At 46.3% G+C, this 15,126-nt stretch overlaps 2 protein-coding genes and 1 non-coding gene across 13 annotated transcripts in view; 1 reads left to right on the top strand and 2 right to left on the bottom strand.

Annotated features, from left to right (window-relative positions):
* Window positions 1-1,078: 1,078 nt before the first annotated feature.
* TRNAK-CUU (transfer RNA lysine (anticodon CUU)) lies at window positions 1,079-1,151 on the bottom strand. Its single transcript has one exon. It is a non-coding gene; the product is annotated as a tRNA-Lys (tRNA).
* A 978-nt stretch (window positions 1,152-2,129) lies between these two features.
* On the top strand, window positions 2,130-7,076 carry LOC125623502 (C3a anaphylatoxin chemotactic receptor-like). Its single transcript, XM_048822994.2, has 2 exons — window positions 2,130-2,488; window positions 5,527-7,076. Exon 2 carries the CDS (start codon window positions 5,539-5,541, stop codon window positions 6,730-6,732), a length of 1,194 nt encoding a protein of 397 aa, XP_048678951.2. The 5' UTR covers window positions 2,130-2,488; window positions 5,527-5,538; the 3' UTR covers window positions 6,733-7,076.
* Window positions 7,077-11,455: 4,379 nt separating this feature from the next.
* The window catches only part of FOXJ2 (forkhead box J2), a 34,603-nt gene continuing 30,932 nt past the window's right edge, over window positions 11,456-15,126 (bottom strand). For 9 of the 11 annotated variants that reach the window (XM_075120594.1, XM_075120571.1, XM_075120582.1 and 6 more), the window contains 2 exons: window positions 14,639-14,737; window positions 11,456-13,723 (listed from right to left, as the gene is read on the bottom strand). In XM_075120594.1, the coding sequence (XP_074976695.1) occupies window positions 13,611-13,723; window positions 14,639-14,737 (212 nt within the window). In that variant the 3' untranslated portion in view covers window positions 11,456-13,610. Of the gene's footprint in view, window positions 14,049-14,638; window positions 14,738-15,126 lie in introns of all 11 variants that reach the window. The other 2 variants (XM_048822970.2, XM_048822898.2) reach the window with 1 other exon arrangement.

Below are 15,126 nucleotides of genomic sequence, written 5' to 3'. Positions count from 1 at the left end.
GGATTATCTTCGGCAGCATCTTGCGGTGGCTTCTCTGGCGCAGAGAGAGAATATATATCTATATACAGGCAAGGCAGGGAGGCCAGGGCAGCTGGACCTGCGACCTTTCACCCCATGCCCCCCTTCCCTCCCAGGTCCCTCACAAGGGACAGGCTCTTGAGTCTGTAACGCGCTAGGTGATCAAGTCCCAGTCAAAATCGTCGGGGATTTCCTCATTGGCGCCTGGAGGAGGGATTGGAGGTCGGGGGACCAGATGGTGAGCTGAGTGGAGGGGGAAGAGGGAGAAAAAGGGAAAGAGATGGTTAGCGGAGAAGTCAAGCTCTGTCCTAGTGGGTTCTTGGGAACAATAAAAGGGGAAGGACTCAGCTGGCGTGAACTTCCCCAGAGAAGTGACCTGCCAGGACACACGCAGCACACGTTTCCACCCCAAGGCAGTGTCCTATCAGTGTCCAGATTGGGAGCAGGGGTTCAAGTGATCTAAGGGTAACTGCAGCAATGGGAGATTCCCCATGAGCTGCCCTCAACAGTGTTCAGTCAGCATCTAACTAAGGCCTAAGGAGTCTGGCAGCATGAGCTCCCTCACAGCAGTGCCCAGTGAGCACCCAGCTGTGGGAAAGTGGTGTGACGGGGCAACGAGATGGGGCGGGGGCGGTGAGAGGAGTCGGGCAACTGAGCTTGCTCTCACCAGTGCCGTGGCAGTGTCCTGCTGCGGGACCTCCTGCAGGCTAGGCTCCCTCAGCCCTACTCCAGCTCTCTACCAGCAGTCCTGGACTCCCTCCACCCAGCTCTGCCAATGCCCCTCAATCCTGCCCTGCAGACCCTCTGGTTCTTTACCACTGGCCCCCTCACATATAAGGAAATAAAATGTTCATATCAGAAAATACCAAGGTTGGAAGGGACCTCAGGAGGTCATCTAGTCCAACCCCTGCTCAAAGTAGGTCCAATCCCCAATTTTTGCCCCAGATTCCTAAATGGCCCCCTCAAGGATTGAACTCACAACCCTGGGTTTAGGAGGCTAATGCTCAAACCACTGAGCTATCCCTCCCCCTGAAATTATGCTTAAGGCATCAAGATCAAGTGCCCAATGTGGGGCTCGAACCCACAACCCTGAAATTAAGAGTCTCATGCTCTACCAGCTGAACTAGTCAGGCTGTCTGCCTCATTCGATTTTCTCTGCTTGTTTCAGAACAGAAAACAACATCACTAAAAAGAGATGCAAATTCATTTCCTTCCACTTCTGCTGGGGAAAGGGTACAGAGCTTTGCAAAGCTCATCATATTTTTCTTTACTCTTTTATGTAATTTATTTATGGTGATGGGGAGGAAGGTGTTAGGAAACAACATGTTTATATCCACAAAGGGGAAAATGAGGGTGCAGTGTGTTGATATGGGGAGACCTCCTCATTTTTCCCAAGATATGCGCTAAGACATGCACTTCACTTCCCCTTGGCTGCAAATCAAGGATGTGGTCTGGCTTGAGTGAAAGTCACTGGAAGGTAGTAAAGGTATTTTTCATGTGCTGGTCATTCTCATTAGAACCTCATATGCCATCAAGTTACAGACAGGCAGACAAACAAACAGAAATGGCACTGAAGTGAGTGTAAGGTTTTGCACAGACAAACAGAAATACTGTCAAATTGAATGTAAGGCCCCACTGTGCTTGGCCAAGTAGTCTGTAACTTCTCACTGCATGATATTACTGAGGTAAAAAGCAGATTAATAGTAACAAGATTTGACACCTACATGAATCAGAAAGCTGTACTATCTTCAGTGATGCTACTTACAGTAAAAATGGCTAAGGCTATCAGTCCTATGATTCTATGATTCCTCATGCTTCAGAGTGAAATCTTATCATCAGTTGGTGGTTGGGAAGAAATTTCCTTGCATTGAGGTGCATTATGGGGTTTTGTGTCTCCTTTTTGAGTTTTGTGTCTTCTGTGACACATGGTATTCCAAATTAGATGGTCCAGGTTAATGGGAGTTGGGATATAAGATTAGATGGATCTAATACGCAGGAGACAGTATACACAACCAGGTGGATCAATGTTCTGATCTGCTACACCAGACAAAATAGACCAGTAATGTGATGTGGTCGAGCAGGCTATGGGATACTGAACTAGATGGAGCAATGATCTGTGTTATCATGGCAAGAGGCAAGAGACAAAATCTACTGCTTTGATCTCACGCGGTGAGTCCAATTTCCTTATGAAAACTTCTTGTAAGCACCATATTTGTCCACATGCCACTATTGCTTTATCTCAGCAGCATTAGGCCAGATGTTTTGCAGCTCAAGTCATCTGATTACAGAAGTGACTCATTCTTGTCCTTCCGCTTGGGTGCGAAAAATCTTCAAATAATGGACTTAAAGTCAGTTCCTAAACTGACCATATAAGTTTTTCTCTGATGACTCCAGAGCCAGTGCTTAAGACAAGACCTATGATCAAGGTGGTTCTTGCTCCCCAGTCCACTGAGGAATCTGCTGTACCAGGGTATGTACAGAAGGCAGACAGCATTCTATCTCTGTGTTCTGCAATTTCTCTCGGTTGCTCTTTCCCTCCATCTGTTGCTCTTAAAGTGTCTCTCTCTCTCTCCCTATCTTTGTAGTCATTTGTTACTGCCTCCATGCCTTCTTAAAGCATCTCTCTCTCCCTGTGCCTCTCTCTTTTAGGGATCTAGAAAACCTTGGGTGGGAGAGTGTGACAGGACCCTCTAGACGGATTCATCCAGCTCCCTGTCTTGGAGCAGGATTGATTTCAGTGTATATAAAGCATCTTCTTTTGACTATCCACTGTGTAGATTCTGAGAGGCAGCTTGGTCCAGTGGCCAGGGCAGCGTTCTCTCTTGGCTCTGTGTGTGTATCAGCGAAGGAGGTTACTCCATAGCAGCATTCCCCTCCCCCCCAGGAAGGATAAGGGACCTGCTAGTACAATAAGCAGGACAGGGTTGATCTTTAGCTGGAATAATAATGGCCTGTGATTTGGAGTTGAAGGAGCAGGCTTTTAGCCTCAGCCCTCCAAGGGGTGTGTGGTTTATACAGTAACTTTGCCTTCTGCCTGCACAACTGGGATTTATTACAACTTGACAAGGAATAGTGAGACCTGGGTTCTATTCCCTCTGTGTCACTGACTCCATGAGGGACCCTGGGGATGTCATTTAAAGTGCATTTCTGCTCTGAAAAGCGGCATTGTGAGTCCCACATTGACCGTCTCTCTCAAGGATTTATGTATGTATCAAATGCACTGTGGTGACAAGGAAAACAATGTCCTTTTTTTCTAACTCCCAGGCCAACAAACCTGGGGCTTGTCTTCACGTACAGCGCTACAGGGACACAGCAGCACCGGTGCAGCTGCCCCACTGGAGTGCTCCTTGAGGAGGCTCCTATGCCAATGGGAGAGCTTCTCCCACCTGCATAGTTAATCCATCTCCCCGTGAGACAGCAGGTGTGTTGGTGGGAGAAGCTCTCCTATCAATGTAGTGCAGTCTCCACTCGGGGGACTAGGTCGATGTAACTCTGTCGCTCAGGCCTGTGGATTTTTCACAGCCCATTGCGATGCAGTTATACAGATATAGGTCTGTAGTGTAGACCTTGCCTTCTTCTGGGATCTTGCAATGCACACCTCAAATCTATTCAAAATGCTACTCTTCCTGAGTAGTCTCTCTGACCACGTCACCCCCACACCCACCAGCCCTTTGTTTCTCTCCACTGGCTCTCTCTTCTTCACTGTATCAAATACAAACTACTAGTCTTTACTTTGAAGGCAGCTTAGCCCTCCCTTACCAAGCCTTTATTGGCCATTTTCCTCAAGCACCTTCATGCTTTCAGCTATGCTGCCCCTTATCTTGGGAGCAGCTCCCCCATCACAATTCATAGTGTCCCTTCTTAAAACTCACCTCTGCTGTGATGCCTACAGATCTCTTGACAATGGGTAGGCAGTTGATGTGGTAAGACTTCTGCTTATTATGTTAACCATTATTGTTTCTCTTGTCCTCCCCTCCTTTGTGTTTCATCCATCTTTTGTTTCAGCGTATGTTACAGACTGTAAACCTTTGGGGCAGGGCCCGTTTGATTTTTATTGTGTGTGTTCAGTACCTGATTGGAGCCTAGTTGCTAGTGTAACAGAAATGTATATGATGATAATAATAACAACAGAATCACACTGGGTTCTCTCCTTCTCTTGCTTCACCAGCAATAATAAAGACGTTGCATGCTGAATTAGACCTTTGGTAACCCCTGTGCAACTTCACTCTCTTCCGATCATGCCCTCAGTGACACTTCTGCAACCTGATGCTTTGGGTTTGGCATCGGTCTAACTGCCTGGAACTTATAAACAATTCTGTTAATGCACAGGAAGAAATAGAATCAAGCTCCCTTTCACTGAGCTATCTTGGCTCTGCTCGGGGAACATGAGTAAAAAGCTGTCAAAACTGTTTTAGTCATTCAAGTGAGTAAATCTCGCTCTGAACACATCCAAGGGTTGAGGGAGAGGTGTTGTTTTTACATTGCCGCTTTTCAGAGTAAAACTGTACTTTAATCTCTCTGTGCCTCTTTCTTCATCTAGAGAGAATCATAGAATCACAGGACTGGAAGGGACCTCGAGAGGTCATCTAGTCCAGTCCCCTGCACTCATGGCAGGACTAAGTACTATCGAATGACACTTTTTCACTTATGTAGAGGTCTTTGAGATCTATGGACAAGAAGTACCAAGTACTGTTATTACTCCATATTCCAATTTCTCTCCTTCTCTCAATATCCCTCTTTATTTACCTGTCTTTTTCTATCCATCAATTTCTTACTCTTCATCCTGTGTCTCTCCTTCCTTGGAATAGTGGGGGTTGGGAGATGCTCAGGATTAAGCTGCTAGGAAAGCAGGGGAGAAGGAAGGTTTACACAAGACTTTTGCTGGAAATGTCCCCTTCTGTATGGAATCGCTGACTCCACTGTTCTAGTTGTAACATCATGGAAACAGTTGCAAACCAGAGGCTCATGGGAATACAAAAATTGCTTTCAAGGCATAAACCTCACCACCCAAGAGAGAGGGAACCACTTCTATTTTAAAGGAAAGAGGAACTAAGACTAAGTTTTTGCAGTAAAGGAGAGAATTATTTATATTTTATAGAGTTAAAAGGAGATGAGGGACAGCTGGAATTAGGGTGACCAGGAGTGTAAATAAAGGATAATCTCTGCTAAGGATAGTGCTGGCATTAAAGGCTATTTTGGACATAGGAGAATCTGAGTACACCAACATTTACACTGTGGCACTATGACCCCTTTTTGTGGCTAGACCACATAGAGATGTATGATTTGGCTACAGCCTTTGCACTAGTACAGCAAGGTCTTCCTGCTCCGGCAGTAGGGGGGACTTGTGCTGTCATATTTATAGCTTCTAGGTTCAACCTCTACTCCTGACAACCCACACAAAGATGTTTTGATGCATACAGAAAGCATAATCTTGGGGTTGGGCACATATAGCTGACAATGGGGTGTGTTAATGGTATAGCAAATGATCTTCTATTTTTTTGCCACCAGTATCTAAAGACTATGTCTCTGCTCCTGAGGAGTAACAGCACCTACAAGCCAGATGATGGTGCCACACTACAGTACGCGCCAGAAATCATTTGTTCCTTAATTATCTTCATTGTCACCTTTATCCTGGGTCTCCTGGGCAATGGCTTGGTGATCTGGGTGGCTGGCCTGAAAATGAAGCGGACCGTGAACACTGTGTGGTTCCTGCACCTTGCCATGGCTGACTTCCTGTGCTGCATGTCTCTGCCATTCTCCATCATTCACCTGATCCTCCATGAGTACTGGCCATATGGCCACTTCCTCTGCAAGGTTATCCCATCAGCCATCATCCTCAACATGTTTGCCAGTGTCTTTCTCCTCACTGTCATCAGCATTGACCGGTGCTTGATGGTAATGAAACCAGTTTGGTGTCAGAACCACCGTACTGTGAGGCTTGCATCAGTGGTGTGCGGTTGTATCTGGCTCCTGGCCTTTTTTATGTGTTGTCCTGCCTTCCTCTACCGTGAGACCTTCACAGATGAATTCGGCAAAACTGTGTGTCATTATCAATTTGGAGATGATAGGGATTATGGAGATTATATGGATTACGGGAACGAGAATGATTCAGCGTTGAGCTCTGGCATATCCCTAGATGAAAATCCTGTTGGTTTCTCCAGTGCTGATATTTCTAGCAGCCTTTACAATGATACTGACTTACTGGGGAACTTGAATGATTACTTCTCCTACAGCAGTCGGCCAGCCACCCTACTGACCATCAGTATTACCAGGATTGTTTTTGGCTTCCTCCTTCCCTTTAGCATAATTGCAGCTTGCTACATCCTTATTGCCGTCAAGATGCATGGAGCCCGATTTACCAAACCCCGTGGTAAGACCCTGCGAGTGATCCTGGTTGTGGTAGTAGGATTCTTTGTCTGCTGGGCTCCATTTCACACAGTTGAGGCACTGTCTCTCCTAGCTATGCCAGGCACCAGATTTAGGGAGACAGTGGCACTGTGGGACCACCTCTCTACAGCACTAGCCTATGCCAACAGCTGCATCAACCCTTTGCTCTACGTATTTGTGGGGCGGGACTTCAGGCGGAAGGCACGCCAATCAGTGCAGGGCATCTTGGAGGTCGCCTTCAACGAGGAAGTTACACGCTCCACTTCCTACTCACGGGACAGGACCAAGACTTCAGCAGACAGGGATATCAGCAGCAACACCCTCTAAAATGGGGATTCCAGACAGCACTGCCAGGGCAGGAGGAAGACATTTGCCCCTTCCATGGCTGTGACTTTTTGCTTAAGGACAGCAGAGCCAGAACAATGAGTTTGACAATAATCTGTACGGGATGCCCATGGGGACTGGGGCAGTTCAGAACAGGCCAACCTCCCCTTTAATAGCCTCCTAAAGAGAGGGGAGATTGGCCTATTCTGAACTGAATCTTCTGATGGGACACACAAGGGAGGCAGAGAGTCCCCTATCTGAGAGAGAGAAGTGCACTTGTGAGAAGATGTGTGGTGGCATTATGTAGTTACTCCTTGACATTACTAAATTAGAATGTGGTTGCAGAATATCTATGTACCACATTTATTAAGCATGTATCACATCATCTGTGCCTGCTAAATTACAGGGAGAAGATACTTTGACATTTCTCCTTGGAATTTGTCATCATACCTTTCCCTACCCTTAACTCTTCTTCAGCTGGGACCCTGAACTTTTTCACAGCAGTGCCCAGGAGGAGTGCACTCTGGGAGTGCTAGTTTTCCTCACAACAGTGCATTGTAGCAGACATCCCCTACCTGCTCATCAGCAATGGAAGCTGCCTCTCATGGCAATATTCTTATGGTCTTTCAGTTTCAGTTAGTCATGGCCTTTCTCCTGTCTTCCTACTATTCCTCCTACTATTCCTGTCTCCAAAGGGCCACTTCTCTTATTTTCCATGCCAGCTCAAGGAGAGTTTCTACATCTCAGCTAATACATCACTGCACAAAATCAGTAACTGGGGCATAAGGGGCAATTTTCAGAAAAACGAACCTCATGCTGTGGACATGGGTTCATTAGAAATAGGACCCTCCTTTATGGCTTTAGAAGGTCCCCTTGATATTACAGCCTGAGATACAGTGATAAGGTAGGTCCCACTAGTCATGGAGATGTCCCTACTACATCTAAAGCTGCTGGATACCCAAGCAATCAGAGCAGAGGTTTCCATCCAGCATGTAACCCTGAGCAGGCTGGAGCTGGGTCACCCCTTCTGTAAAATTTCAGAAGGGAGATGGCTGTGAAAGTGCTGTGCCTGAATTCAAACTGTATGCTTCCATTAGACACAAGAAAGGACTGAGAGATATGGAAGGAAGTGGCCACACAAATACACACAGTGCTAGAAATAGTCATGCACACAAAGAGCCATAGATTCACAGATTCATAGATATTTAGGTCAGAAGGGACCATTATGATCATCTAGTCTGACCTCCTGCACAACGCAGGCCACAGAATTTCACCCACCACTCCTACAAAAAAAACCTCACACCTATATCTGTGCTATTGAAGTCCTCAAATCATAGTTTAAAGACTTCAAGGAGCAGAGAATCCTCCAGCAAGTGACCCGTGCCCCATGCTACAGAGGAAGGCGAAAAACCTCCAGGGCCTCTTCCAATCTGCCCTGGAGGAAAATTCCTTCCCGACCCCAAATATGGCGATCAGCTAAACCCAAGAGCCAGTTGTTTCCTTCAGTGCAAAATCTTAGAGAGAGACCAGAGCCACAGTTCTGATCAGATATAAACTTCTCCAGTGCTCAGACGTACAAAGTAAAAGATGCATATGGAAAAGATTTAAAGCAAGGGAGCACTGTCTATACACGTGGACACTACCATGACTCCCAAGTCTCTGAGTGAAGATAAATGCTGCACCAAACAGTGGTGACATCATGATAGGGGTCTACTATACACCACAAAGCAGGAAGTGGGATGGATGAGGCATTTTTAGAACCATTAACAGAAATATCCAAAACATGAGACTTGGTAACAATGGGTGATTTTAACTACCCAGATATTTGTTGGGAAAGTGACCTAGCAAACCACAAAATTCCCGTAAGTCTTGGAATGTATTGGGACATCTTTTTGTTTCAGAAGGTGGAACAAGTAACAAGTGGGGCAGCTATTTTAGCCTTGATTCTGACTAACAGGGAGGAAATTGTTGCAATCTTAAGGTAGAAGGCAAACTGGGTGAAAGTGATCATGATATTCGAGATTTCCTGATTCGAAGGAAAGGAAGGAGTGAAGCAATGGACTTCCAAAAAGCAGCCTTTAACTAACTCAGAGAACTGGTAGGCAGGGTCCCCTGGGAAGAAAATCTAAGGGAAAAGGAATGCAGCAGAGTTGGCAATTTCTTAGAGAGACAATATTAAAGGTACAACTGCAAATGATCCTGATGGAAGGAAATATAGGAAGAATAGTAAGAGGCCAATATAGCTCCATCAGGAGCTCTTTAATGACCTGAGAACCAAAAAAGTGGAAACATGGATAAATTGCTACGGATGAATGCAAAAGAATAGCACAAGCATGTAGGAGCCAAATCAAAAAAGCTAAGGCACAAAATTAATTACACCCAGCAAGAGACATAAAAGGCAATAAGAACAGGTACTACAAATGTATTAGGAGCAAGGGAAAGGTGAAGGAAAGTGTAAATCCACTACTTAGTGGAGAAGGAGAGCTAATAACTGAGACATCAAAAAGGCAGAGGTGTTCACCGCCTATTTTACTTCAGTCTTCACTAATGAGGTTAATTGTAAGCCAATATTTAGGAAGGGGCAAGGAACACAAGCTAGAATAGGGAAAGAACACATTAAAGATTATTTAGGTAAGTTGGCTGTCTTCAAGTCAGAAGGGCCTCACAAAATTCAAGTTAGGATATTTAAGAAACTAGTTGAAGCAATCTTTGAACTGCTAGCAATTATCTTTGAGAACTCATGGAGGGCAGGTGAGGTCCCAGAGAGCTGGAGAAGGGCAAACATAGTACTTATATTTAAAAAGGGGAACAACAAGGACTCAGGAGATTATACACCAGTTAACCTAACTTAAATATCTGGAAAGACACTGGAACAGATTATTAAACAATAAATTTGTGAGCACCTAATGGATAGTAGGGTGGTAAGTAACAGCCAACATGGATTTGCCAAGAACAAATGATGCCAAACTAACCTAATTTCCTTCGTTGACATTGTTACTAGCCTAACGAATGGGGGGCAAGGGAGGGATAGCAGTAGACGTGATATATCTTGATTTTAGTAAGGTTTTGACACAGCCCCACATGACATTCTCATAAGCAAACTAGGGAAATATGGTCTAGATTAAGTTACAATACAATGGATGCACAAGTGGTTGAAAGACTGTACTCACTCAAGGAGTTATCAATGGTTTGCTGTCAAAATGGGGTAGGGAATGGAAAATATCTCATGGGTAAACACTGGGGTCAGTCCTGGGTCCGGTGCTATTCAATATTTTCATTAATGGCTGGGATAAGTGTGCTTATGAATTTTGCAGATGATATCAAGCTGGGAGGGTTGCAAAGACTTTGGAGAACAGGATTAGAATCCAAAATGACCTTAACAAATTGTAGAATTGGTCTGAATTCAACAAAATGAAATTCAATCAGGCAAATGATTCATTTAAGTAAGAAAAAAAAAAAAGTACTTCATTTAAGAAAGAAAACCCAAATGCACGCCTATAAAAATGGGAATAACTGCCTACATGGTAGTACTGTTGAAAAGGATCTGGGGTTATAGTGGATCACAAATTGAATACGAGCCAACAATGTGAAGGCTAATATTCTAGCATGTATGAACATGAGTGTCGTATTTAAGACACAGGAGGTAACTGTCCCATTCTACTCCGCCCTAGTAAGGTCTCAAGTGGAGTACTGTGTTCAGTTTTGGCCACCACAGTTTAACTACTTACTGTGGTACGTAACCTATTGCTTAAATCAGCCTCTGTACCAGTTGACTGGAGGAAACCTAATGTGATGCCAATTTTTAAAAAGGGTTTAAGAGGTGATCCTGGACATTACAGGCCAGTAAGCCTAACTTCAGTACCAGGCAATTAAAGAACAGAATTAGCAAACACACAGATGAACATATGTTGGGGAAGAACCAACATGGCATTTGGAAAGAGAAATCATGCCTCACCAATCTACTGGAATTCTTGAAGGCATCAACAAGCACATGGACCTGGGTGATCCAGTGGCTACAGTTTACTTGGACTTTCAGAAAGCGTTTGATAAAGTCCCACACCAAAGTCTCTTAAGCAAAGTAAGTTGTCATGGGATAAGAGGGAAGGCCCTCTCATGGATCAGTAACTGGTTAAAAGACAGGAAACAGTGTAGGGAATAAATGATCAGCTTTCACACAGCATCTCTGGTGGGACCAGTGCTGTTCAACATATTCATAAATGATCTGGAAAAAAGGAATAAACAGTGAGATGGCAAGGTTTTCAGGCAATACAAAAATCACTCAAGATAGTTCATTCCAAAGCTGAATGCAAAGGGTTACAAACTGGGTGACTGGGCAACAAAATGGCAGATGAAATTCAATGTTAATAAATGCAAAGTTATGCAGTGCAGTGACAGGCAGATAATTAAAAATACAAACATTTCCCATTACATTTTGGGTAGTTCCATGCTGCCTTTCTGCTGTGCATCATGCAATGGACAGAATGAATAGGCTGAGACTGACTGATCTACATGAAGTGTAAAGATTCAACAGTGCAGCTCTTTCACTGTCTTCCCTACAGAGGGTCTTGATTTCATATCTGACTTTGGTGCAGGCAGCTACAATAGCTCCTCCTCTCTCTCCAGGCTATGCAGGTAGGAGCCAAACCCTAACAATAAAGTTGATAAATCTTGTGTTTCGCCCGACCAGCCGCCACTGAAAAATAATTCAACACCAGCACCAAAAGGGTTAAACCATAAACATTCACTTTTTCTTTTTATTAAGAAAGCATGCACAAAAATAAACTCGTGAGGCCACACCCCTTCTCCTCTCTCCTTGACACAAAGCATCATGGGCCACACCAAAGTGCAAGGGGGTGCAAGGGACTCCTCTCACTTGCAGGCTGATCTCCATTGACTGCATCCCTTCACTCCTGACAGGCTATGTCACCAGCTTGCAGTGCAGTTCCAGTGCGAAGCCCTTTGACTCCACGAGTCCAATCCGATGCCATCTTGCCCACAAATGATGCACGATATTTCAGGGGTGGGGGCAAGGCTAATTTGCACACTGACCGGCATATATTTACATATGCAAATGATGCGCAACTGAATATGCAAACAAGGCAAATGAATATGCAAGTGAGGAGCACTTGACTATGCAAAGGAGCCATCTTGGTTTGTTTTCAGGGTTCTCTGAAAGGCCAAACGGCCTTCTGAATGACTTCCATGGGCCCGGCTCTTGGGAACATCCCCTGCAAAGCACTGAGTGGCACCCGGAGGGAGGTCATCTCTGCTGCTCTGTGCCACAGAAACCCAACCGAACACGGCTTCCTGGTCATATCATTCCCATCCTGGGCAGCAGAGAGAACCGCTGGCTAACTCCATGCTGAAGCCAACTCTGGGATTCCCCACTCCTCTTGGGAATGCTCAATGATGACCACGCCCACTTAAAAAAAAACAACAACAAAAAACAGTACCCCCCCACCCACCCCTCAAATCCAACGAGACTGTCCATCTTCCCGACAAAGATCCAATTGGTTTATCTCAACAGCAAATTATAAAGCGATGCAAAATTATTTCCCCCACCCTTGGCATGTTGAGTCCCCATGATGGTTTGCTTCCAACTTGGTTCCCCTCACCAATAAACAGGGGCTAGGGAGTTACAAAATAGAAAGAGGAAACAAGAGGTTTGACAGAACAGAGCCACGCTAGAAACAGGGGGACAGCCAGGGGACACAACTGGGGGGACGGCAGCTAAACACTCATTCCTGCTTCAACACGGCTTCCCCATCCTGCTTTGCAAGTGCTCACACAGAGACTGGATTTTGGGATGTGCTAACTCTTCACCCGCTCTCTCTCCAGCTGACCTATGAGTGGCCTGACCCATCCTCCCCATTCCTCCCTTTGGCTGTGCAGTTTAAATATCTGCCCCACACCTCCTGTCCTGTCATTTGTGCTTCTGAAACATAACAACTGTGAAGCCTCACACCTCTTCAACCTGGGGGGGGGGGGGCACACTCCAATCTCTAACCCACAAGTCCCCAAATCTTCCTCAACACAGAGCAGTGGCTTCTTCTTTTTATCCTTGGTTCACTCCTGAAATGGAAATCACCCACTGTGTATTTATAACTATGCAGACAAGACTCCCTTTGCTTGCATCCTTACACCACAGGCAAGGACAGCCTCCAAAGAAATTAAGGGGGGGAATAACTAACAGAACAAGAACTGAGGGGTAGGGGGAGTGATTCCTAATTTGTATGTGTCTTCTTTGGATATGCAAATAAAAGCTTCACTATATTTTTATGGAAGGTGATGGGGCTGGGGGAGGGGAAAGGTGACGTTAAAAGCCTTTGGGGAATTCTATTTGATGTGCTGTTTCCGATCCCCCCAGTGCTGGTGCAAAATACACCTGCTAAGCTTCCCCTACTTGACAGGTGGGCTTCACATTCCCAGGGACTGCAAAAGTCAGCATAGAAAACAGGTCAGGGTTCCCGCTGATCTCCTTACAAATGGCAATGGTCTCTGAATCCCAAATGCATCTGTGCAAGAAATTCTCCTTTTTCTGCACTCAGGGCCTTCCTCTCCCAGCTCGGCCCAAATCCCAGCTGTATCTCACCCCCATAGAGATTTTGCTTTCTTTATATTCAGGGTCTTCCTTCCTTCTCTTGCCGTCCCTTGCTGGTGTGAGAATGATCACGGAGCTAAAATCACCCCTCCAGTGTCCCTTTGAGCCCCTGACCTTTACAACATTTACCAAACAACATAATTACAGGCTCCCAGGGTCCACTAGGCTCTCTCACTCCGGTAGCCAGTACAACAGATTCACCGGCAAAAAGGGATTGTTAAACACAAAATGAGGGAGGCAGAGAAAGATGCTCTTGAGGTTTCGGCCTTCTGAGGTCTTGTCATGGCATCAGGGAGCCATCTCTCCACCCTCCGCCCCACGCAGGGCACCACGCAATGTGGGGGAGCCGATCTGATGTGTCCGAGGCCAGTGGGGGAGAGCCGTGCTCGATTACTGATAATAATAATAATAATAATGAAGAAAAGAAAAAAAAGAAGGTAAAACAGGACGCAAGGAAGGATTATCTTCGGCAGCATCTTGCGGTGGCTTCTCTGGCGCAGAGAGAGAATATATATCTATATACAGGCAAGGCAGGGAGGCCAGGACAGCTGGACCTGCGACCTTTCACCCCATGCCCCCCTTCCCTCCCAGGTCCCTCACAAGGGACAGGCTCTCGAGTCTGTAACGCGCTAGGTGATCAAGTCCCAGTCAAAATCGTCGGGGATTTCCTCATTGGCGCCTGGAGGAGGGACTGGAGGTCGGGGGACCAGATGGTGAGCTGAGTGGAGGGGGAAGAGGGAGAAAAAGGGAAAGAGATGGTTAGCGGAGAAGTCAAGCTCTGTCCTAGTGGGTTCTTGGGAACAATAAAAGGGGAAGGACTCAGCTGGCGTGAACTTCCCCAGAGAAGTGACCTGCCAGGACACACGCAGCACACGTTTCCACCCCAAGGCAGTGTCCTATCAGTGTCCAGATTGGGAGCAGGGGCTCAGGTGATCTAAGGGTAACTGCAGCAATGGGAGATTCCCCATGAGCTGCCCTCAACAGTGTTCAGTCAGCATCTAACTAAGGCCTAAGGAGTCTGGCAGCATGAGCTCCCTCACAGCAGTGCCCAGTGAGCACCCAGCTGTGGGAAAGTGGTGTGACGGGGCAACGAGATGGGGCGGGGGCGGTGAGAGGAGTTGGGCAATTGAGCTTGCTCTCACCAGTGCCGTGGCAGTATCCTGCTGCGGGACCTCCTGCAGTCTAGGCTCCCTCAGCCCTACTCCAGCTCTCTGACAGAGAGGGGAAAGGCCCTGCTAGAATGTGCTGCTGGACGGCTGAGACAGCTGGGGTGAGAGTTGTATTACATGTCATCATTTCACCACTTACCTGGGCGATTATACCCTGGATTGTCCTGGGTGGAAATCTGGTACATAGGAGATGGCCCGGAGAAGAGATGGGGAGGCTGTGGCTGACCATAAGAGTTCACTGCCAAAGGAAAGGGAAAAGAACCATCAGTGATCCCCTCAGCCAGCTCGCCTGGCACTGACTGGGCGTCGCAGCTCAGCCACAGAACAGACTGACTGACACGCTCCAGGGAGAATCAGGAAGTGTTCAGTGGACAGGCCCTGACAACCTGTTACAGCTCAGCCACGGTACCAAAACCATATTGTTATTCTACTGGGTTAAAGTGGGGAATTTTGGCCCATCACCCCCTTCCTAGACATGTCCCAAGTCGGGTCAAAATCAAGCTGCTGCAAGGCCATGATCTCTCCTCACTGCCCTTGTCCGCTCCTCATAGAGCATCATCCTACTCTCTCTCCTACCACAGGATCTTCAGTGCAGGGGAGACCATCTTCTTCTCTCTAGCTCCTACC

This window comes from Caretta caretta, chromosome 1 (genome assembly GCF_965140235.1).
Source record: "Caretta caretta isolate rCarCar2 chromosome 1, rCarCar1.hap1, whole genome shotgun sequence".
Taxonomy (NCBI): domain Eukaryota; kingdom Metazoa; phylum Chordata; order Testudines; family Cheloniidae; genus Caretta; species Caretta caretta.
This window is presented reverse-complemented; position numbering and strand designations above follow the sequence as displayed.